Raw genomic sequence first — 25,364 nt, forward strand, 5'->3', positions numbered from 1 at the left:
ATGTGCTGCATAGTGAGCTAAGTGCCTGGAAAATAATGATGGCACCTGTCATCAAGAAGCATACAGTGTACTAAATTACCAGTTTCAACTCAACTCCTTAATGGCCAGAAAACGGAGTAAGTTGGAAGATAGTAAAATCTGAAATCTGGCACCTGGGATCAAGTGCCAGTTCCTCAACTTTCCAGATGTAGTGGGTTGAATTGTCTCCAAAAGATATGTCTATGTCCTAACTCCCAGAACATGTGAAAGTGACCTTATTTGGGAAAAGGGCCTTTGCAGATGTGATTAAGGACCCCCAGATAAAATGATCTTGGATTATCCCCGTGGACTCTAAATTCAATGTTCAGTGTCCTAAAAACACACAGAGAAGTGACACAGGCACAGGAGAAGGCCATTAGAAGACAGGCCGAGATTGGAGTCGTGCAACAACAAGCCACGGACTGCCTGGAACGGTTAGAAGCTGAAGAAGCAAAGGATTCTCCCCTAAGCCTCCATAAGGTGCAGGGCTCTGCCAACAGCTTGATTTTGGAATGCTTGCCTCTAGAACTGTTAAAGAACAAAATTCTGTTGCTTGACACGACCAAGTTTGTGGTGTCAGTTTCTTCATCTGGAAAATGGGGCATATACCCTAACCACAATCTTATTTCCTGAAGTATAAAACGGAATAACAGCACTTTCCAGGCACGAGCAGACATTAAAAATGGCAAACATTTATTGAGAGCGTTCCATGCTAAGCGCTTTGCATGTTAAAACTTATTTCTCTTTTATTGACCAGGAAGCTAAGGCTCAGAAAAACTGTGTAATTTTCCCAGAGCCACGCAGCTAGCAAGGGAAAAAAACGGGATTACAATTCAAATCGACTCACGAGACACCCCTTTTATCCTCCAAGCTGGACTGCTGAGGAAATATGCAAATTAACACACTTTAGAAACTTTAGCTACTTCAATATTTGTTCAGGCTACGGGATGCAGGCCTCTTATGAACCGCGCCAGCCAAGTCTCTCCTTCACCAGCCTGTTCTGCCTCGCAAGAGCTCTCCTTTTTTTTCCCAGCACGGAAGCGGCAGGGTTAATGACGTCATTCTCCCGTGACCGTTGTCGCGTCCTGTGGCCGTTGTCGCGTCCTGTGCCCGACGGATTCTTTCTAGGGCCAAAATCCTCGCGTCTCAAGAGGCGGCATAACAGCAGCGGACCAATAGAAATTCCGAATTTTTGTATTGTCTGGTAAGCTCCACCTCTTAGTCCCTGATCCGCCGCGGAAGATGAAGAAAAGCGGCCCGGGGGCGGAGCAAGGCAAGGAAGCGGAAGCGGAGCGGCTGTCGGGATCCGCTGCGCGTGCTGCCTCTGTCCCACGTGTACGGTGAGTGTGGCAGGCTCAGCGGTCGCTCCTAGGAGGGGTTCGCACCCTGCCGGGCGCTGGGAGTCGGGAATGTCTCTCGGGGCTGTTGTCCACTGGGCAGTCTCCTGTGGCCTGTTTCTGGGCTAGGAGTTTGGGACTGACGGGGGCCTGGCAAGAAGGGCGGGGCGCCGACCTCTCTGCCACCACGTTGCCCTGCGTGCTAGGTTAGATTGGACTGGCTTCACTCTAGAATCCCAGCCCGTGCTCGGCCTGATCAGCCTGTCTGTGCTGTTTCACAAACACCAACTCCAGTGCTAGGTGGTGTGCCTGAATGTACGCAGATTATCAGTGCTGGGAGGAAACGAACTGGATGCTGAGTTGGGAGATAGTGGAGTCTGAAGAAATGATCTTGAAGCGGAGATCTGGAAGCTCAGGGAGTACTTCAAGCGGAGGCAATAATGGGCTGAGTTCCTGAGATGAGACCCAGGAAGGAGTATAGTTAGAGTACAAGATAAAGTTAGCCGGATAGAGTGGAACTAGGTTGTTTAGGACCTTGAAGGTCATGATGGGGAATTTTTTTTTTCTATACAATAGGAAAACATTTCCGTTCCTATTACCATGTGTAGAAAACATTGAAGGCTTATAAGCAAGTGAGAATCATGAATAGGCTCTGGTTCTCTTTAGAAAATGTCTTACATATGGAAGCTCGAGAGGTTGTATTGATAATAGTTTGCATTAGGGTGGTGACTTAAGAGGCATTTAAGAGAACTAACTTATGGTTCAGTGTGGCAGACGAGAGAGGAAAATGTCAAGGGTGACTCAGGTTTCTTACTTGAGCATTAAAGTAGATGATGTACCTTTGGCTGAGATGGGGGACCATAGGGCAGGGAAAAATAGTATATTGTTTGTGGAGCAAACAATAACATAGAGAACAACATAGAGAATTATGTTTTGGATATACTAAGGGTAAGGTTCCTGTTAGACCCATAATTAGAGGTATCAGATAAGCAGTTATACACAAGTTGGGACCCCAAGGAGAAGTTCATAATGGAGATATGATTTGGGAGTACTCAGCATAAAAAGCCAGGAGATTGGATGAGACCACCTAGGGAGAAGTGTGGAGGGAGAAGGGAAGTTCCCTAGGACAAAGATTTGAGGAATGCTAACACTTAGAGGTTGGTCTATAAGAAAATGTCATTTAAACTGAACTTGAAGGATGGGTAGAAATTGTGTTGGCAGAGAGAATGGCTTTAAACTTCACTATTCTGATAAAGAATAATGAGAAAGATTGGCTCCTGTGTGATGGTGATGAGTGGGGTGAATTAAGACCACATTTTGAATGGCTGTGAATGCCTGAGTTGGAACTTTTTCCTGAAGGCAGTGGGAAAGCTTTGAAGCTATTGGAGCATGGAAATAACATGAAATAGGTGTGCTAGTGGAAGGTTAATCAGGCAGCAGAAAGTGGATCAAAGCAGATAGGATCTAAACAAACCTGAGCAAGAGGTAACAGGAGCCTGGGTGGATAATAGAGGGAAAGGAGAAAGGAGGGCCAATTCTGAGAGACACTATGGAATGTGATGATTGATGACGAAGGTACAGGGTTCCCGAGCAAAGGAAATTGCATTTTGCCGAGTGCGAGAAGCAAGACTCAGAAACTTACTTATTATATGATTCCATGTATATGAATGCCATTCTGGAAAAGACAAAACAGGAGTGAAAACCTAATCATTGGCAGTCAGGGAAGAGGGAAGGAGTTGATTACAAAGGAGCTGTACCGGGGGCTTTTTAGAGTGACAGGACTTTTCTGTAAGATACTGTGGTAGTGGATGCATGACTCTTAGCCATTTGTTGAAGCCCATAGACTTATACACCAGAAAGAGTAAACTTGACCATATGCACATTTAATAAATCTGCCAGCATTTCTGGGGATGGAATGCAGACTGTGAGAAATCAATTAAACTATATTATAAACATGTAACTTCACTAAAGAGTGTGAGGGGCTGAAGGACTGATCTAAGTTGCTTTTTTTTTTTTTTTTTTTTTTTTGGCCTGCAGCAGTAATTGCTGCAGGCAGAATACACTGACTTGAATGCTAAAGTTAGCAAGTAAAACAAGAGGGGGTAGGATGTCTACGTATTCTCCAAACATCTTGTCTAAAATGTTTATTAATTGCTATGGTAGTTTAACATTTGAAATAGAGTCTCACTGTTGCCCAGGCTGGAGTGTAGTGTCACAATCTCCGCTTGCTGCAGCCTCTGCCTCCTGGATTCAGGTGATTCTCCTGCCTCAGCCCCCTGAGTAGCTGGGATTACATGTGTGCACCACCACCATGCCCAGCTAAATTTTGTACTTTTAATAAAGACGGGGTTTGGTCTTGAACTCCTGACCTCAGGTAATCCACCCACCTCAGCCTCCCAAAGTGCTGGGATTACAGGTGTGAGCCACCGTGCAAGCCTCTAAGTAACTTTGGAAAAGTATTCTGAATGGATACAAAAAAGAATTGTACATCAACACTGTACTGTCATTGTAAATTTATTTCTCATGGGGTACAGGTTAGCAATTCTGAAACTATACATGGATAGTAGGGTTGAACATACGTATAAATAAATTGTAGATGGTGGGAAGAAGGTTGCTGACTGTCAGAGAAAGAAGTTACAAATGAGCAAGAGGAGATGCCTAGAATAAAATCTGTGGTGCTTGATTAGATTTGGAAACATCAGTATGAGCTTCATGTTATTTTAATGGATATAAAAATAAATATAGGTATGTGCATATGCGTAGGTTAATATACATATGTGTGTTTCCTGAATCTGCTGAAAGGACAGAGAAACAGGGACATCTCAGTGACAACAAGCGCACCTAGCACTCAGTTCTTGGTTTTTAAATACCCTTCTTAATGAAAGGAACCAGGATTCCTTGGAGAAGTGGCTGATTTCAGGGCTAGGTTAAGGAAAATACAGAATGAACCTGAAGCTAGTGCCAGGAAATAAGGGTGTGCTTTAAAAAACAAAACAAAACAGATGGGCCATGTTAAAAGGACATAAAAGCAACCTGAAAAACTTCCCACTGGCTGGAGCTAGAATTATTTGAGCAACAGAATAACAATGGTATTGGATTATAACCAAGGAATGAAGTAGGTGTCTGAGACTATATGATACAAGTCAATAGATGGAAAAGATGGGACAAGTCTTCCCTACAGAAAAGTTCAGAATAACAAAGGTAAAAGTAATAAGAGAAATAGAAGATCACCATTTAAACGCAGTGATTGCTGCAGGCGAAATCCACCGACAAATGCTAAAGATAGCAGGTAAAACTTAGGAGTACGTAGGATGTATACATATTTTCCAAACATCTTGTCTAAAATGTTTATTAATTGCTGTGGTAGTTTTACATGCCTGGATTCTTTAGTACCCCTCCTTGTGGGAAGTGGAGCTTAATTTTCCTCTGAGTTTGGGGTGGACTTTGTGGCTTGGATCTAATAAAGATGAGGAGGTTAAAGTGGCAACTTTACAGTGGAGAAACCTGGAAAACACTACTTTGACCAAGTGAACACGGTTAACATAAACAGTAATAAGTCATGTTAATGTCATGTACCTCCTGATAGAGTACTACCAGAAGAAAGCTTGACCTCTGGTAGTCTTCCAAAAAATGTGTAGTCTTAGCCTAATCATGAGAAAACATCAGGCAAACCCCAAATGAGGAATATTCTACAAAATACAAAGGAGACTTGATGGCCAGATTCAGTGTGTCCTGGTACAGAAAGAGGATATTAGTGGAAAAACTGGTGAACTCCAACTCAACTCTGTAGCTTAGTTAATTGTATTGTATGTTAACATTAGGGGAAGCTGGGGAAAGGGTATGTGTGAACTGTGTATCTTTTCAGCTCTTTTGTAAAGCTAAAATTATTTCAATATAAAAATTAGAACAAACATACAGAGAAAATATGTAAATGAATGGATTCATAGAAAACTAGAGGTGTAGAAGAGCTGAGAGATGCAGGTATGGTTATGATGGCCATAGCCAAGTAATAATGTGACCCTTCAGTTCTAAATGCCTCGAGGAAGCTGAGTAATTCAGGGGCTGTCCATTTTTCAGAATCATTAGGAAAGTCTAGATTAGAACAGTGCTTTCCAGAGTACTCCTTGGAACTCTGCTGTTCCCTTGTGATGTTCCAGAAAAAAGTGGTTCAACTGGAGTTGGAAAATCCTGCATCCTTTAGCCTTTGCTTGACAACTGATCATTTATATTAGCAAATTAAAGAATCTGAAAAGCCTTTTCTTACGGGCTGATTGTTGTCATTTAACTTACTGTTTCCCAAATATATTTTATCCCAGAACCCTTCTTTTCTCTTATGGTAATATCCTGAGAAATTAGTTCTTGAATGGGCAATTCTAATCTAGAAATATCTGGTGTTGTCTAGGGATCCTTAACATCTGTGTTTACAGTTAGCTTTCAAATGAGTTGATCGTCCAACTAGTGGGGAAGTGAGCCAAATGGCTTTTGCTCTTGATCTGTTCTGCTGCTTTCAAGGACCTTGGGTAGACGAGGGGTTATAAGTTGTTTATCCTGTGCACCATGGTGTCTCAGTAGTCTATAAAGCGCCTATTAGACAGATTCCTTTCAATGAAATATTAACTATTTCAACATCTTATTTTGGAGTTCACTGCCAATTACTTGGCTGCCTCTAAAGCAATCACAAATTAAACACTGGATGCTAGTCTTTGTTTTAGCTATGTTGGATTACATAGCAATCTTTCAGATAATCCTTTATTTTCTTATATTAAATGCATGTAGTGGTACGTGCAACCTGTTGTTTGTTCCTGGCTTTTTAGGCTCCAAGAAATCAAGCGATAATTTTGTCAGTTATTCGTCCGCTAGTCTTCCCAGGTTACAAAATACAAACTCTGATGCTTGTTATACTTGGTGTCAATAGTGGCCTATTTTTAGCCAGTACTATTGTGGAAGTGAAGTGTTGCCTCGGGGTCTATCAAACATTGGCCAGGGTGTGTGTTGTTCTTAGTTTTTTTTATTGATACCTTGTATCAGTAAAAAATCATTTTTCAGTTTTAAAATCTGAGGCAGTGATTGCATAATTGCTGGATTTAAGTAGCTGCGCATTCTGTATCTGGCTGAGTTGTATTGTATTTGTAGACTGAAGGACTAAAGGTGGCAATGACTATGAAACAGCCTTATTTAATGAAGAGAACTGCAGTGATAATTTTTGGTTTTGGTTTTGGTTTTCCAGAGTTGCTACAATGGAAGTCAAAGGGAAAAAGCAATTCACAGGAAAGAGTACAAAGACAGCACAAGAAAAAAACAGATTTCATAAAAATAGTGGTAAGATATGCTTCCCATGTGGGTGTTTGGCTATTATAATTGGGAGATGGGAGGGAATGTAGTAAATTTCAATCTGTATTCATTGGCTAGAATTAGGATTAAAATAGTAGGAAGAAGTATGTGTTATTGCGTATGAGTTAACATGTTGCTCATGACATTTGGACGCTTAAGAAATTGCCAGAATAATTGAGGAATGCCTTACTCATGAAAGACTTCTTATCTCAGTTGTTGCTGCTATTGCCTCATTTTATTCACACTAGTTCACCATATGTTTTAACATTTGATAAATCAGGACTCTTTAATACATACTGCTCATAAGCCAAATACTTTTAGGTTCAGAATTTATAATGGTGATGTCTTTATTATTCCATCAAGTGTCAGTATTGTTAAATAGAAGTCAGGGAATTATACATATGACTAATGTTTCCTTAATGTTAGCCGTTGCTGTTTACATCTCATTTGTTAGGTACTAATTTGTAAGGCTTCTTGACCAAAAGTTTTTGTTAAATAATTTTATTATAGGCTTTAAAATTTTATTTTCTTAAAACTAGAAAATTTTAAAATTAACATTTTAGATGTCCTTATGATACACTTTCCAAATTTTAAGAATGTTCATTTTATTCTTAGACTTCTTTTGTTATTGAACTCTTGAAAATTCTGTGTAGACCATCATTAAAGCAGAATACAAAGGTATATAAATAATAGCTCTGCTATATGCTTAAAACTAGAGAAACATACCAAACTGACACCGGTGTTTATCTCTAGTGGTAGAATCATGGGTTTCTTTTATTTTACATTTCTCTACTCTCTAGGTGTTTGGGTTTTTTGTTTGTTTGTTTGTTTGTTTTTGTCATGAACCTGTATTAGTTTTATAAGCAAGGAAAGAATTTTTTATTTTTGTTTTGATTGTTTAAATCCAGTTCTACTCAAAAGGCTGTATGTTGCATATTTGAGAGTAAGACATGGTATTAGGATTAAAGAGTGTAATTTTCTGTAATGAATATAATCCAATGGATAAAAGAGATTTGGGCCTGGAATCATTGATCTTACAATTATTATTGTCACTAGATTCTGGTTCTTCAAAGACATTTCCAAGAAAAGTTGCTAAAGAAGGCGGACCTAAAATCACATCTAGGAACTTTGAGAAAAGTATCACAAAACCTGGGAAAAAGGGTGTGAAGCAGTTCAAGAATAAGCAGCAAGGGGACAAATCACCAAAGAACAAATTCCATCAGGCAGATAAATTCAACAAGAAGAGAAAATTCCAGCCAGATGGTAAAAGCGATGGTAAGTACTGATTCGTTCAGCAGAGTCTTTGCAGAGCCCTTGCCCTGCCTGAAGCATTGTGCGCAGGGACTCTGGAGCTGCATTAGAGACCTCACATTCTTATTCCTTGGCAGGTAACATTATGGGACAGGTAGATGGCTTAAATAAACAACAGAGCATCTTTCGTGCTCACAATTTCCCTCTGGTGCTTAGAGTTTCCTATTTCTTAGCCCTTTTCTGAATTACCTTAGCCATGGAGTTAAGCTAAATTATAATGGCTTTATACAGTGGAACCTCAATAAAACATTTCTTTCTATAAGCTAAAGTTTATTCATTTGTTGAACGAGTATTTGAGTTTTCTATGCATTGTACCAGAAGATAGGGCAAAACACACACACACACACACACACACACACACACACACACACAATCAGTAAGGATACAGGCCCCAACTAATCATAGAATCTGGCTTTAAAGAAACAGTCTGTCCCCAGCTAAGTGTCAGCCTTGCTTAAGGATGCTTTGGTGAGCAAGAAACATACAGATCCTGCCTTCACAGAGCTTAGGCCAGTCTAATACAATAAACCCATCTGATGGCGCAGATCCACAGTAGTTCCAGAGAAGGTGTCGTGCACACATGACAGATTTGAATTTAATTGGTTCAGGACAAGTTGCTCACTGATTGGAAGTATTGGCAGGTCTCCTGTTTGTGATCTCAAACAAGCAGTTTCCAGGTTATGTGGATTGTCATATCATTACTTTCTTTGCAACATCCTGAGAATTTTTCTGGTGCCTTTTATTCTCTTTTTCTCCAGCACAACATGTCCTGACACTGCCCCTTTGTTGCCAGCTGAGACCACTGGGGATGGTTTTCTCAGTGCCATCCCCTAGTCCTGGTGCTTGCTTTTTACCCTGCCTAAGGGCTGCTTACCAGACGGACAGCAGCCTTAAGACAAGGAAGTAGGGAGAGAGGAAGGAGGGGAAATGCCATTGTTTCCCATTAGGGCTGTAGGATCTTTTCATGCTCCGGTCTCAATCTTCTCTTTCCATTTTTTCTTTCTCCCTCGTCTTCCTCCTCCCCCATTGCCAGTAGCCTCTCTTCCAGCTCTCTTTTCTACTTTCCTAGCCTCTCTAAGAGATCCCACGTCTTCCTTTCTCTGCTGGAGCTTTTGATGCCTGCATTTTAAACACATATACATTAATTTCTCACATTGATGTGAGAAAAGCCATGATTTCTTTTGCTATGGGAGATAACATTTCTGATGTCTCAGAATGGGACTCTTGATTTCATTTTCTTATATTTTTGTATCAGTAACTAGACTGATAGAATAACATGAGAGATTGGTTACTAGACAACCCCCACACTGATAAATGTACTGCAGCCTAGCATGACATATGTCAAGGGTACCCAAATATTTATGGAATTAAATTAGCCCTGGATCAGTTCCTATCCTCTATTGTATAGTAAAGGATACCATATTAATATAATGGTAAATATGCCCTCTGTTGCCTATAATCTTTTGTATTACCAGACAGGGAATATATAAGTAAACAATAAAGGAACAATGAATACATTGTAGTATATTGGATAGCCATCAAAAATTATGTTCTTGAGGAATGTTAATTTCGTGAGAAAACATAATCTGATCATATTAAGTGAAGGCAGATTCTGAATTTTTTTCTTTTTTGAGATAGGGTCTCACTTTGTTGCCCAGACTGTGAAGTGCAATGGCGTGATGATGGCTCACTGCATCCTCAACCTCCTGGACTCAGGTGATCCTCCTGCCTCAGCCTCACAAGTAGCTGGGACTGCAGGCGTGTACCACCACACCCGGCTAATTCTTTAATTTACTTTTTTCTGGAGACAGGGTCTCACTATTTTGCCCAGGCTGATCTCAAACTCCTGGCCTCAAGTGATTCTTCCTCAGCCGTCCAAAGTGCTGGGATTACAGGCGTGAGCCACTGCACCTGGCCACTTTTTGAGTTTTTAGAGGTTAAAACATGCATGGAGAAAAAGCAAGAGGAAAATAATCAGTGGCTATAGCTAGGTTTTGGTTTTACAGAGTTTTTCTTTTTTTTTTTTTTTTTTTGCATTTTCCCCAGTTTTTTATAGAGAAAGGGAGATAGTCAGAAGTGACTAATTCCCCCAAAAGATTCCGTGCAGGATACTCATGTAAATAATACCCATTTTAGTAAGTTGTTCTTTGTTTGGCATCATTAGTTCAATTGGTAAGTTACTTGGATTTTGAAGACAAAAAAGTGGTGATGGAAAGATATTCGACTTGTATGGTATCACTCTGTTTGTGGCGAACTTGGAAATTTTGGTTGTTCGTTGTCATGACTAAGACAGCAGAGGGTTATTTCTAGGTTTCAATCCTAATTCTACCACTGCAGGTTGTGTGGCCTCAGAGAGCTCAACTGCTTTGTTCTTTTTTCCCACCATGGAAGGGATGGTAGTATTAATACCTACCTCTTGGAGTTGTTGTAAGAAATAAGTGACTTAATATACAACAGCACTCAGAATAGTGAATTTTCGAAGTTGTTTTTCCTGTTTTCATTTGGGCTAATTTTTGTTTTCATTGGAAGTTAATTATACCTAAAGTCCAATGATCTTAATCTTAAAAAGTAGAATTTTATTTCAGAATTGAAAAAGATATTTAAAATATTTTAGTTACTTTTGTAATTCTTTTAATGTCCTTTTCTCTTAATAGGTATCCTGTTAGAAGAATTAATAAAGATTTAAATTTAACCAAATGTAAAATGTACAAACTGCTCAGAAAGCAAAGTAAAGTATATTTGGGGGATGGTATGTTCCCCTTTCTAGCTTCCAGAATGAGCATTGATCCTGATTAGTGATTGCCCTTTTTACCTAATTTGTATTGGTTTATGACACTTAGAATGTTAAATGTAACTGAAAATAATTTCTGTAATAACTAGAATCAGCAGCCAAGAAGCCCAAATGGGATGACTTCAAAAAGAAGAAGAAAGAACTGAAGCAAAGCAGACAACTCAGTGATAAAACCAACTATGACATTGTTGTTCGGGCAAAGCAGATTTGGGAGATTTTAAGAAGGTAATTCTACCTAAAGGGTCTTTGTTAGTCCCTTTGCGACAGTGGAGAAGTCAGTGTACCTTGTAAATAGTGAGATGTCCTAAAATGAATGACATAGCACTTGGGTTATTGAGGGGGTCCTCATGACACCCCGGTAGAGACATCAGTACTTGGATGTCTGCCCGTTGCAGAAGTGTGTAGAGTCATTACAATGGCATCAGATATGCTTATGAAATTGTATGAGGTTGAAATAAATTTGACATTCTTCCTGAGAGATTTCTGAGAAAACGAAGGACAATTTCTTACCAGCTAGATTTTGAGATACTTCAGTATTTGTTATCTTACATTTGTTTTATTATTTTTTTTTTTACTTCTGAAGTTCTGGCTGTTAAGATTTGGATTGATACCTAAAATTATACCTTTTGAGATGAGTTTCTGCCTTTGAGAAAATTACTTTTGTCTGGCTGTTCTGGAATAGTAATTTTAATGGCAGAGGTTTGCTGCCTTAGAAAAGAACATCATGCTGAACTTGGAGAACATATACTGGTACGGTTTTTAATTTTGTGTGTTTAAAATAACTTCTTTACTTAAACTGCGTTTCCTTCCTCTCCTCATTTGTAGAAAAGACTGTGACAAAGAAAAAAGATTAAAGTTAATGAGTGATTTGCAGAAGTTGATTCAAGGGAAAATTAAAACTGTAAGTAGGGCATACTCATCGTTGCAATTTTAAACAGTTGAAGTTGCCTCACTCTCAGGAGTAGCTGACCATTCATGACAGGTGATCTTGTCATTGTTTCCAGTGTATTTGGCCAAGTTTTAAATATCTTCCATAACACTGAACTACATAAAAATTTAAAAGTCAGGGACCTTATTGCTAGGGAGTTTTGAAAAGATTGTCATTTGGCTGTGTCATTTTTTAATAATTCTTAAAATAAGCCAGTGTTCCTTTAAAGTTATCTTGAGAAGTTTATTAGTTCAGTAGTATTTTATAAATGTCTTGTTCTAAACTGCACGTAATTTAGTATGTTCTCAGTTGCCAACCTTTTTATATTTGTGACGTGAACATATTACTTCTTTGTTTTCCTCCATGCTTTTGTAAACATCATGCAAAGATCTTTAACTAAAATATAACCATTAGAGAATTCTAAAGTAGTTTTCATTGTTGCTGCTTAATCCTGTTTTGTAATAAATTTCCTGTGACTCTTGTGTATTTGGATTAATACACAATGGCTTGGAAGACAACAGATTCTCATAGTTTTACAGTACCTGGATGGGCAGCCTTTATCAAGTCAGATGCATAGGTCTAACCAGATGCTATATTACAGTTTGTAGGAAAATAGCAAGTCATCAGCTGCTGCTTTCATATAAATTCAGCAGGATCTTTTTTACGATAGAACTGCCCCCTCAGCTCCGGCAATTTATAAATATTTCACTCAGGATTCTGTCTCAACCACCCTGAGGTCACAGCTGTATGACCATGGTCTTAGAAGTGAGTTTGGTATTCAAATCCTGGCTGGGCTGCTTAAAATATGTGTGCCTTTGAACAATAACGATAACCTATTTATTGATTATTTACTATAGGCTAGGAATTGTGTTAACCAGCACATGCATTGTGTCATTTACCATATGGCATCATCCCCGTTGTATATTTGATGTATCTGGGACTCAGAGAAGTAAAGATTCTTCCTCGGGGTAACAGAGGTAGCGAGTTCCTTCTCATAACCTTACTTCCCTCATCTGTAAAGTGGGAATAGTAACAGCTCATTCTTATGGTTGCTTTGAGATATAAATAAGAACACTATGTTTAAGGCACTTACGTTGGTTACATAATAGGTGCTCAATATATGCACAAAAACAGCCTTATTTTTTTTAAAAGATACTTCAGAGATGTCTTACAAATCTTGAAATTTATGACTTTGATGGAAGTATACACTCGCCTTCTGCTTTGTTGGAATTCAAAAACTTTAAAGATAGAGTGAGCAACAAATAAGCACTTTTGAAGTAGACTGGTACTGTAGCATAGTAAACATAATTTTGCATGACGGATGATTAGTGGAGGGTGCTCTAGAAAATTGATCAGTGAGTCCTTCCAACAGTCATGAGGAGGAATGGGTTAGAGAATCAGATTCGAAACACAACAACTCTTCTAGAAATATAACTGGATATATGTGCAGGAATTATAATGAAAATGTGACGAATGGATGTTTAACTTATTATATAATTGCCAGTGTGTATGGATATAGTTGTATATATTTCTTTAGGAAGACTTCTAGATTTATCTTACAAGTGTACTTCTGGTTGTCAAAGCCAAACATTCTTAGATCACTTATATAAAAATCATACAGGAATAGACCTTCTAAACAGAAATATTTCCCTTTTAGGGATGGTAACTATCAAAGAAATGAGAAGTATAGTCTGTATGATCATCAGATGGTTTGGTTTGGTTTGGTTTGAATTACAATGAGAGGAGTCTTGCAAGATGGTTAAATGTATCCTTGCGTCAGTGTCATTATTAATTGTACCTGTCAAATATGGTAGGCCTCAAAACAAAAGAATGATGTTTTCTATAATTAAAACAAGTAGTTCTCAGTAATCTAGGTTTGATTTTATCCATGAAGACTACCTTTTTTCTAACAAGAAATTCCAGAAGGGGTCACAATAAATTAATGAGATACATAACTCTCAAAAGAGAATTAGTCTAACTCAAACTTTTCCCTACAGATTGCATTTGCACATGATTCAACTCGTGTGATCCAGTGTTACATTCAGTATGGTAATGAAGAACAGAGAAAACAGGCTTTTGAAGAATTGCGAGGTATTTATTACATACTGAAGATTATGTTATCATTTGCAATAAGTCACTTGTTTTCTCTTAGAATACCCAAGACTGTCCTAGAAAACAATTTTTGTTTAGGTGTGTCTTCTCTTTATTTTTTCCTTTCCTGGGACAAATTGAGAATTGTTCGTGTTTCCAGGATTGTGCGTTTGTTTAGTTCCTCCCTTTGTTTCCAGAGAACTGAAATGAGATCTCAAGTCATTGTAATGTATTTTTGTTTTTCAGATGATTTGGTTGAATTAAGTAAAGCCAAATATTCCAGAAATATTGTTAAGAAATTTCTCATGTATGGGTAAGTTGTTTTATTTATAAAATACATTTTTTCTTTGTCTTTTGAAGGCATGGTTTCCAACTGTGCTCAGATGCGAGATAGGAAGTCTGTGGTCTTTATAAGTAATAGTAATGGCTCTCAGCAGATGCTTGTGTTGTTTTTAGAGAGTATCATCTTAAATACAATTATTGAAATTAATGTAAAATTATGGTACTGCCTTCATTCCTAAAAAGATACATGAGAGATGTCTTGCAAATCTCCTTGAAATTTATGACTTTGCTGGAGGTATACCCTCACCTTCTGATTTGTTGGCATTCAAAAGTTTTAAAGACAGAGTGAGCAACAAATAAGCACTTTTGAAGTAGACTGGTACTGTAGCATAGTAAAAATAATTTTACATGATGGATGATTTGTGAATGTTTATCTTGAACCTCTGGAAGAAGAGAAATAGAATAATTAACTTGTAATTAGCCACCAGTATTAAGAGGGTAGAGACTGGGGAGGGACAGTTGAGTAGACTGATACAGGGTCAGTGGGTTAGAAAATGTCAACACGGGAGAATTTCCTAAATTAAGTGGAATTAGTACTTGTCTTGACCAATCTTTTTGAGTGTAATAATGTGCTAGAATATGATAATCAACAACAAAAAGTGTAATATATGCAGTTGACAAAATTTTCAAAAACGTATTCCTAGCTGTAGTTTCCAGCTATTTGATTCTTTTAGGATACAGTTAAAATACTTGTGATTAAGTCCCATCTTCAAAAAGAATCGTAGAATATTATTTTCTATTTCCCTGAATCTTTTACTTTTATGTTTTTTCCTGCCCTACTGTTTTTTTTGAGCAGAACAGTTTAATAGGAAATGGCATTTATTGAGCATTTACTATGTGCTAGCCACAGCTTCTCAATGCATGCTAACTCATTTACTCCTCAGAGTGACACAGATTGATGAGTTGCTCTTGGGAGAAGTAAGCTGTGTTTTACTGTCACCAAGCTTTCTCCATCATTTATTTTTTCCATAATTGTGTTGTGTTTAGAAGTAAACCACAGATTGCAGAGATAATCAGAAGTTTTAAAGGCCACGTGAGGAAGATGCTGCGGCATGCAGAAGCATCAGCCATCGTGGAGTACGCGTACAATGACAAAGCCATTTTGGAGCAGAGGAACATGCTGACGGAAGAGCTCTATGGGAACACGTTTCAGCTTTACAAGGTGACATCCCCAGAAGTCTTTTTCTAGTATTTTTACTTTTTCGATATGCTCTTCCTTAACTTCCAGTGCCCTACTTTTTGAATGTATTTTTACCTCGGCTGGTTCTTTAAGAGACCATCTTATGCCCTTGATTTTCCCTCATGCTTTATTTTGTTTCTGGTATCGTGAGCAAGTTTCTCTTTCTCCGGAGCATTGGCTTTAAATCCCCTTCAGTTCAAACTTTTGTTCCTCTGCTGGGTGCTCTGTGTGTAGCGCTTCAATACTTCTATTTTTACAGTCAGACTGAAGGAGAAGACTCCCAATAGTTACCAAAGTTGTGTGACCACCCCCAACCAGCTCTGGCTGAGGTGTGTTTGGCTGTCTGTTGCTAGCTTCTCCTGTGTTTTTTCATGTGCATGCATTGCTCTTCTTCAGATTGTGTCTGGAGATGAAGGGGAATAGAGAGACCTAACCTCGGATAGAGTACAGGGATTGAATCTGAGAATAGTTAGCAGTGGGACTAGCTGGTTAAAGAATCTGTTTCAAACCTTGGAACATAAATGCACACATTTGTCTGAAGAGATATGGATTGATTCCCGGGTTGCCTCCATTAGTCAGGTTCAATTCTTGGGTTGAATTTGCTGCTGTACTAGTTTTGTTAACAGTTCATTATATTTAATAGGAATAGCCAACTAATTATAAGACATATGGTGGCAAGAATTTATGAAGTGACTACTTGATCTCATAGTTAGGCAAGAGCTAGGTGCTTGGCAAGTAACTATTAGCTGGTTAACTTGGTTGGCCTGGCTCTTTAAATGCATTGATAGATACACAGACTGAGAATCAGCTCATCAGGTTACTCCACAAGGATATATAGCAGAGCTTTCATTATGTAAATATGGGAAATCTTAAATTTGTTAAAACTTACTTTAAAATGACTAATTACTTTTCTTTTTCCTGAAGTGAAAAAATTGATTAAATTTAGAGGGGTTTGATTTTTTTTATTTTGTTGCAGTCAGCAGATCACCCAACTCTGGACAAAGTGTTAGAGGTACAGCCAGAAAAATTAGAGCTTATTATGGATGAAATGAAACAGATTCTAACTCCAATGGCCCAAAAGTAAGAAAGTTGTTTTTGTTTTTTTCTTAAGAAATGACATTCAAAGGAGGAAGGTTTTACATAACTGTTGCCCAGAAGAGGTAGATATTTCCTGCTTACAAGTATTAATCTGTCCTAAATAAGAGTGCAAAAGTGTTGGTTTGAAACCATTCTTGGTGCGAAAGGAGATTTCTTTTTCTGATATTGTACCCTGTAAAATGATAACTAACATGCATTCATGATTTATGAGCTTTTTTAAGCAATGAAACATTCTTTCTCCAAATAAAATGTTATATGGAAGCCATGTATACTAAACAGTTTCACAAATACAATCTGTTATTCAAATTTGATTGCAGGCAAGGTACAGTGGCTCACGCCTATAATTCTAGCACTTTGGGGAACCAAGGTGGGCGAATCACTTGAGGCCAAGAGTTCAAGACCAGCTGGGGCAATAGCAAGACCCCATCTCTACGAAAAAATAAGAAAATTAGCCAGGCTTTATGGCATGTGTCTATAGTCTTGGCTACTTGGGAGGCTGAGAGGCAGGAGGCTCACTTGAGCCCAGGAGGTCAAGGCTGCAGTGAGCCATGGTTGTGCCCCTGCATTCCAGCCTAAGCAACAGAGTGAGACCTTGCCTAAAAAAAATTAAAAAATTTTAAAAATGGATTGTAAGACTTAGGAGCCTGTGCCTGTGCCCTTCATGGCATCTGTCCCATAGTGGAGCGGCTGAGCATAGCTTTTGGGACCCAACTGCCTGGGTACAACTCCTGGTTCCCCACTCCCCTCACTATTACTAACTGTAATCTTCGGCAACTTAACCTCTCTGTGCCTCAATTACCATATTTGTAAAATTGGGATAATAATAGTACAGACTTCATAGGAATTTTATTAAGATTAAATGGGTTGGTTGTTCCAAACACTCAGAACAGTGCTTTGCCCATAAAGGTAGTGTTAGCTTTTGCTGTCTACTTGGATATCGCCTGTGAGCTTTAGATCTTTGATGCCTGACCATCGGCCTCCACTGTACACCTGGATCCACCAAGTGTCACACCTAGGGGGTTTGGATTAAGTAGGTGTTGTTGCAGTTGCTGGCAATGTTTGGTTCATTCAAGTTTTAATTCTGCTAAAATTATTTTGTGAAACAGATGGATTGTGAAGGGTGTTAACAGAAATAAAACAACTATTAAAAAAATAGGTCCACATGTGGATTTCTAATCATTATGTCCAGTGTCGGGGGAAAAAATGTAGATGTCCTTATTTAACAGAGCAGAGCATATTTCAAATGTTGATTTTGTGTTTGCCGATTAAATACTAGAAATCTGTACTCTGATCTTGGTTGTAGATGGCACTAAATCAATTTTGCCATCTAAATTTTTGTTTAAGTTTTAGTATTTCCGAAAGATACAGTCTATTTTATGACAAATTATATTCAGTAAAACCTATTTTATGACAAATTATATTCAGTAAAACCATTTCACTTGTTTAGATTACTTTAGGACTTCTGAGATTACCTGTCTTTGTATGACTGTAGTGCCAGATCTGATGTGTCTTTTTGCTTTTTTTTCTGTTTTCAGGGAAGCTGTGATTAAGCACTCACTGGTGCATAAAGTATTCTTGGACTTTTTTACCTATGCACCCTCCAAACTCAGATCAGTAAGTTCTTGGTTTTTGTTTTTAAACTAAAATATGGAGGAGGAGCGGTGTAGAAATTTGAAAAACTGCTTTGATGTACTTTGTCTTTTGGAAATTTTAGAGTTGCTTCCTTATTTAGGGAAGATAATTTACTCAACTCCCTTTGAACACGTTTGCTGATTCCATTTAGGTTTTATTCTAGTAAACAATAGAATTGACCCTAGTTTTACTAATCAAATTAAATTTTTATATCTTAATTATAATCCAGAGAGTATCCACTAGCTAACCTAATCTGAAAATTAACTAACTCGTGGAGGAATATTCAAGCATTCGGATAGTTTTAAATTCACCTGTGCTAATACAAAAAAAAAAAATTAGCTTGGCATTAAAAGGTTAGAAGAGGATACGTTTGTAAAACTAAATGGACCATGAAAACCTGGACTTTATATGATAGAAGAACAGAGTGAAGGTAAATTGCACCTTCCTTCAAGTCAGTCATGGGAATACAAATGAGAATTCATCATTTAGTTCCCTGAACTTTGCTTGCCTCATCGTACAGTGAGCTCATTGTCCATTTGTCCTCATTTTCCAATCACAAGGGATAATGAAAATAATGAGACCGACTTAACAAATATGCCAGACTATACATTCATTGGAGTTTTGACCCTCTTAAAATTGGCATGCAAAATAATTTCCCGAAGGTAGCCACCCACCTAAGCTTATGGTTTGATGATCATAGCAGCACCTTCTCTTTTGGAGATTTCTCTTATTTCCTGGAAAATACAGTATCCCACAGTTCTGAGGCAGGACTGTATGCCCAGAGTGACACAATGATTATTTGAATATATTCAGCGGTAGAAAGTATCTTTTTAGTGTTGAATGTTTCAGTAACAGCAAAAAATCATTTGGAACTTAGCATGCGTGTAAAGTAATGAGACAAATTGTCTTTTCTGGTATTGGGGGCATTTTCAAAAGAGACTTAAAAAAAAAACCTCTGGGGAAAATGGAAGCATAATTGGAATATATGCATGGCTTTCCGTCTGGGTAGCTCTGAAGAGATTCCTAAGTTCAGGTATGTTAGTTGAGACTGCTCTTGAGAGTCATCTTGGGAAGGGATTGTTAGATACTTGAGGCTGAAGTTGTTTGTTCCTTATTGATGAAATTAGGCACCTACCCTCTCTTTCCTGGCATGAGGCTTTGTATTTATTTAACGTTCATTTTTAAATTGGGAATAGACTAAAATGGAGCTCTGCACTTGTTAGTTGCCAGAACTCATTTATGTCCTACGTGCTTAGACTTTGAAAATATAGGGCCAGGCACGGTGGCTCACGCCTGTAATCCCAGCACTTTGGGAGCCCGAGGTGGGCAGATCACAAGGTCAGTAGTTCGAGACCAGCCTGGCCAATATGGCGAAACCCCATCTCTACTAAAAATACAAAAATTAGCCGGGGGTGGTGGCGGGCACCTGTCCCAGCTACTCAGGAGGCTGAGGCAGGAGAACTGCTTGAACCTGGGAGGCGGAGGTTGCAGTGAGCCAAGATGGCACCACTGCACTCCAGCCTGGGTGACAGAGCGAGACTCCGTCTCCAAAAAAAAAACTAAAATGTAAATAAGAAATTATATACATGGAAAATGAAGGCTAAAGGTTAAATTAAGCTAAGCTACCTAGTGAGAAATGTTTTTTACTAAAGGGTCATTTTATACATGAGATCTTAGTCTAAATGTTAGTATAGAAATTTTTCATGAGGAAATGTTACGTAAGCATGTTTATGGTAAAGAATATGATGTTTGGAGATAATCCAGTTATGAACTAAAAAGGGAACTTTTTCAGTCAAAATGAGGGTTTTGATTCTGTTTATTGCATACAGGTCTCTTTTAGGGAAGAGCATTTTCTTTATCTCGCTATTCTGCTAAAAGCTCCCTTATCACCACCACCTCCTGGGCTTCTTTTTCTTGGAAAATTATTTAGAATATTTTATACTACACATATAGCTTGACCTTTCTTTTTAACAGACATTGGTAAAAGTCAGGTATTGTGTTTAATAGAAATTGTCTGCCAGCAGTATTTACTGCTCTTGACGGAAAAGAACGTTTCTAGAAAGAGCTTGTGTTTCTGTTTGATTGTCTACAAAATGAAATTGTTTGCTACCTGGCACTCTCTTCCTTTCCTTCTCTCTGCATAACCGCCCCCTGTAGACAGACAGATAAAACAGCAGAAAGAAGAAAATAAAGCAAAGCCCTGTTCCTGACAGCATTTGTTCTCTAGGAAATGATTGAAGCCATCCGCGAAGCGGTGGTCTACCTGGCACACACACACGATGGCGCCAGAGTGGCCATGCACTGCCTGTGGCATGGCACGCCCAAGGTAAGTGTGACAGCACTTGCGCATTTAAACTGTACAAGTCAGGGCCATGCTTTATCTGCAGGCTTGACTTCGCTGTCCTTAGACTTTTAACCCTCTTTGGTCTTTGCCCTGTTGTGCATAGCAACATTATCTTCCAAAAGTTGTGCCTTAGGGCCTGATGGGAGTGAGCCATCTTCATTAGGCCTAGTGTTTCTTCTTTTCTCTGCTTTAGTAGAAACCTTGAAGTTTCATTAAAGGATGGGAAGAGATCTATCAAGCAAGTAAACATAATATGTATTTAAGCTTTAGTTTCTAGAGGTTTTGGTACCTCCTCATTTAATGATCATACTATGGCAGGGGAAAATGGGAAGGGATAACAAACAGCTGGCCACACACATTTGCTCCCATAGGTGTTAAGTACTTGAGGGAAAAGGTGAAGATCCTTATTAATCACAGAAATTATCATTATTTCCTTGGTCAGCATAATTCTGCCTTTAAAAGATAGTTGTACTATATCTACTTTTTTAATGCAAATTTAATTTTGTTCAACAAATGCAGATGAGTACTAACTGTTTGCTAGACTCTGCATTTGAGGGCAGTTTAGACCTTGGAAGAAGGATCTGTCCCGTCTCACTGTGAAAGGTGGCTTCACTAGGTTTGCCTTGCAAACCCTAACCATAACCCTAACCCTATCACATACACATCTAAGTTTGTAATAGCTCTAAGCGAACTTCTTTGGTATATTACAGTTTTTTCGTTCTGGCTGCATAACTATTATTTTTACTAATGATAAACATATGCCACTCAAATGAAAACTTAATAAATATTATATTAAAATGTTTAACTACGAAATACCCTTAATACATAACTGAAAGTTCAGTGAGACAATCTTTCCTTTTTAAGGACAGGAAAGTGATTGTGAAAACAATGAAGACTTACGTTGAAAAGGTGGCTAATGTAAGTATAATAAAACTACATATTCTAACTATTTTTGGTAGTAAGATGAATTCATGTCTATTATAGAAAATTTGGAAAAATTCAGAAAATTACCAAGCAGAAAATTGTTTTATTATATTTGTCTGTGCGTCTACATGTATTTTCGTATTTTATCTACACAAAATGGAAACCATGCCACATGCATTCTTTTCTCCTTTTTTAATTTAACATTGTATTGTGATAGTTTTCTACTTTTATTAGATATTCTTTGAAAACCTGATATTTACTAGCTTTTTTGGTGAATTTGTCCAGTCATGTTAATTAAATATGGGAATTACTGCCTGGATACGGTATCTACATATTTTAGTCTCTGGGCGAATGATGCCAGATTGCACTTCAGAAACTTGATACTAGTTTTCCTTATGACCAAAACCATAAAAGAAATTAAAATGTATCTTTTTATTTTTTTTTAAGAATAAATTTGCAGTGTCGTTATGGAAATTTTTAGTTGTTAAATTTTATAGCTCTTTAGAAATGCAGTAACAATTTTCCTAATGAAATTCATAGGTACAAAAGTTTTTTCTGGGGGATTTGTTGCTTCAAAAATAGGGTTTATATGTTTTTAGATATTAAATAATTTTTCATGCTGTTACTATGGAGTACTGTAACTAGAATATATGTAGTAAATACAATTTTAATTTTTGAGTTATACTTTATGTATTTGCTGGATAAATAGTTCATCAGTAAATTTCTGATTTACTGATGAACTAAAATTATGTAGTAATCAACTACTTTATCCTTTGAAAAAATCCAGTGAGAACTACTAGCATCTGGTGAATACTTCAACTTGTTTGAAATACTAAGTCAAACCAGTTAAAATTAATGCTGTGTGATTGTGTACTTGACTGTTGTCTTCTGTTGGGCTGGAGATTAGAAGAATTCAGAAGGCAGCTAACGTTCCTATAACAAAGTGAAATATGGAATTCTCGTTTCCAGTGTATGTGATTTTTTTATAATTCATAATTCAATGTTAAGTAAATTTTTATGTGTGACATTCTAATTTGAATACATTAAAATAAGTAAAAACTAGAATGTTAATAGAAAATTCACAAAGGTATTAAGAGTATGACATTTTAAAATAACAAAATTAGATTGTTTTAGTTCTACCGTTTATGTCAGGTAATTCAATACTAAGTACATATCTTTTTAAATCTCAAAGAGTGACTTCTAAAGGGGTGATAAACTAATGTTAACCATGGATTTGATCCATGGATAATTTGGAATTATTCATTTCCAAATATCGGGGGTTTCTTGATATATTCTATATTATTTTGTTCCTTTTAAATTTATTGAGACCTGTGTTATGGCCTAACATGTGGTCTAAGTATTTTGAAAATAATATATTGTAGAGTTGTTTGGTGAGGTATTCCATATTTGTCAATTAGATCAAAGTAGTTGATAGTGTTCATACCATCAATGTTTTTACTGACTTATTTTCTAGTTCTATCAGTTGCTGAGAGAAACATGTTAAAATTTCCAACTATACTTGTGGATTTGTCTATTTTTCACTTATATTCAATTCTGTACCACCTTCTGTTGTATTCATCCAGAAATATTTTATGCTTGGTTATGCTTATGTGTGTCCGAGTTAAGAGAACTGAAACCAGTGATTTTGTACTAGGCACATTGTTCTCTATTTTGTTTCCTTCACTTAATTCATATTATGGGTCATTTTATTTCAATATACATACATCTGTCTACCTCACTTTTCTTTGTGATTGTAATAGTTCATCGTATGCCTGTACCGTAATTTATTTAACCAGTCCCCACTGTTGGGCATTTTGGTAGTTTCTAGAATTTTTAAAATTACAATTAGTACTCCAGTGAATATACTCATATGTAAGTCTTTGTACTTACATGGAAACACGTCTGCAAGATAAATCCCTAGAACTGGAATTACTGGATCAGGTCATACCTGCATTTTAAATTTGTATAGGTGTTGTCAATTGCTCTTCAAAGAAGCTGAACTACTTTACATTCTCATCAACATACAAGTGTGCCTGCTTTTCCCTAAACCTTTGATAAATTAGTCTGTTGTCAGAGGTTTTCACCATCACCTATAGGATAAATGGCATTTCATTGTTTTAATTATTGTCCTTAATTAATTCATAAAGCATTATTTCATACGTTTAAAGACATTTGTACTTCTGTTTTTGTGATCTGACTCTTCATGTTCTTTTTTTTTTTTGGGACAGAGTCTTGCTCTGTTGCCCAGGCTGGAGTGCAGTGGCGCGATCTGGGCTCGCTGCAAGCTCCACCTCCCGCGTTGACGCCATTCTCCTGCCTCAGCCTCCCGAGTAGCTGGGACTACAGGTGCCCGCCACCACGCCCGGCTAATGTTTTGTATTAGTAGTATAGACGGGGTTTCACCCTGTTAGCCAGGATGGTCTCGATCTCCTGACCTCATGATCCACCAGCCTCAGCCTTCCAAAATGCTGGGATTATAGGCGTGAGCCACCGCGCCTGGCTTTGCCCATTTTTATTTGGTTGTTGGTCTTTGTATAGTAAGGGTGTTAGACCTTTTTGTTTATCTTCAGTTTGTCTTTTTGACTTTACAGTTAGCAACTTCGTTATTGTTTCTAATTGAAATTGTATTATCTGTGATATTCATCAGATCTGGCTCTGAATGATTGTGGGCCATTATCAAAAATCAAATTCCTATCAAAGTTTAAAACAATTATATCAACATCCGAGATACTCCTGCCACAAGCTCTGGAAACAGGTTTTTGTTTTCTTTTGTTTCTGTTCTTAACATAAAGTAGGTGTTCTTTAAATGTTTGGAACAGTATTAGCATCATGGAAATAATTTTATTTCAAAAGATGAGTGTTGTGAAAGCCACATGTGTATTTCTGTGATCTCATGCAGCTATACTTTTTTAAAGCAATGATTTTTATATCATTCTCATTCAGTGTATAATTATTTATATTCTAATTTTGTGAGATCACTTTAAAGAAATTGAGCAATATAGAAAAGAAAATTAAAAATCATTTGTATAACCCAGAGATGACTATTACAATGCCTTGCCTTCCAGGATTTCCTGTGTACATATATTATGTGTATCGTGTGTATGTGTGTGTGTGTAAAATTGTATGAGTTTATATTTTCTTTTTCATGATTGGAGTATCTTATATATGTGTTTATGTAGATTTTTTTTAACTTAATCTTATAACTTGAACTTTTAATTTTCGGGTAGCTATTCATTAAAAGTGTACCTGTTTACATAAGTATTAGTTTTACACTATTTGGTAATGGATAATGTGCTTTAAAAAAAAACAACGTTACCTCTAGAATATAATGAATGAGGTCGTGATAAGAGAGGAAGTTCGTTAAAATGGCTTTTATTCGTCTTGTTATGTTCGACAAGTTGTCAATGTAGGTAACCTTTCTGAAAATATTCCATGTGTAGAATAAGAGGGAAAATCTGTGCACTTGTTTTTAACCTTTACTGGCTTCCAATTCTTGCAGGGCCAATACTCCCATTTGGTTTTACTGGCGGCATTTGATTGTATTGATGATACTAAGCTTGTGAAGCAGATAATCATATCAGTAAGTAACTCTGATGGTCTTGAATTTAAATTACATCGATAAATCAGTTGTGGATGTGTAAGCTTGATTTCACCATGCATGTGTAAAGACTTGCAGCTGTGCCTTCTATCAGTATTTTTGCTTACTTTTAAGTTAATTATGTTTTATTTTGGAGGTTTGTTTTATTCCTGTATAAATCTTAACCTTGTAACTTTATTAATACTGTTTTAAATATTTAAGACTGGTCAAATTAAGATTTAACACTTATATTTTGGATTAGAATAACATGGTACTTTAGACCATATGTGATTCTAAACTATGGAAAATTAGCAAAGTGATATTTAGATATGACCAGAAATTAGCATAGTAATTCCTTAGTTATTCCAGAACTTAAATACAAGCAGAGAGTATCTGTGACCTATTAAATTATCTCTCTCCCTGTGGGGAAATAATTACCTCTGCACGGTTACCCGGTTGA

The 25,364-nt window shown here is 37.4% G+C and overlaps 1 protein-coding gene across 2 annotated transcripts in view; it reads left to right on the top strand.

Moving 5' to 3' along the window:
- The first annotated feature begins 1,266 nt into the window (after window positions 1-1,266).
- The window catches only part of PUM3 (pumilio RNA binding family member 3), a 39,997-nt gene continuing 15,899 nt past the window's right edge, over window positions 1,267-25,364 (top strand). The window contains exons 1-13 of one of the 2 annotated variants that reach the window (XM_032138332.2): window positions 1,267-1,358; window positions 6,583-6,674; window positions 7,743-7,961; window positions 10,878-11,013; window positions 11,614-11,689; window positions 13,714-13,807; window positions 14,054-14,120; window positions 15,137-15,311; window positions 16,306-16,409; window positions 17,963-18,041; window positions 20,287-20,385; window positions 21,268-21,321; window positions 24,827-24,907. In XM_032138332.2, coding sequence (XP_031994223.1) covers window positions 6,593-6,674; window positions 7,743-7,961; window positions 10,878-11,013; window positions 11,614-11,689; window positions 13,714-13,807; window positions 14,054-14,120; window positions 15,137-15,311; window positions 16,306-16,409; window positions 17,963-18,041; window positions 20,287-20,385; window positions 21,268-21,321; window positions 24,827-24,907 — 1,266 coding nt within the window. In that variant the 5' untranslated portion in view covers window positions 1,267-1,358; window positions 6,583-6,592. Of the gene's footprint in view, window positions 1,359-4,266; window positions 4,645-6,582; window positions 6,675-7,742; window positions 7,962-10,877; window positions 11,014-11,613; window positions 11,690-13,713; window positions 13,808-14,053; window positions 14,121-15,136; window positions 15,312-16,305; window positions 16,410-17,962; window positions 18,042-20,286; window positions 20,386-21,267; window positions 21,322-24,826; window positions 24,908-25,364 lie in introns of those variants that run through there. The other variant, XM_058431402.1, reaches the window with a different exon arrangement.

The sequence above is a fragment of the Hylobates moloch genome, unplaced genomic scaffold (assembly GCF_009828535.3).
Source record: "Hylobates moloch isolate HMO894 unplaced genomic scaffold, HMol_V3 SCAFFOLD_19, whole genome shotgun sequence".
Lineage (NCBI taxonomy): Eukaryota > Metazoa > Chordata > Mammalia > Primates > Hylobatidae > Hylobates > Hylobates moloch.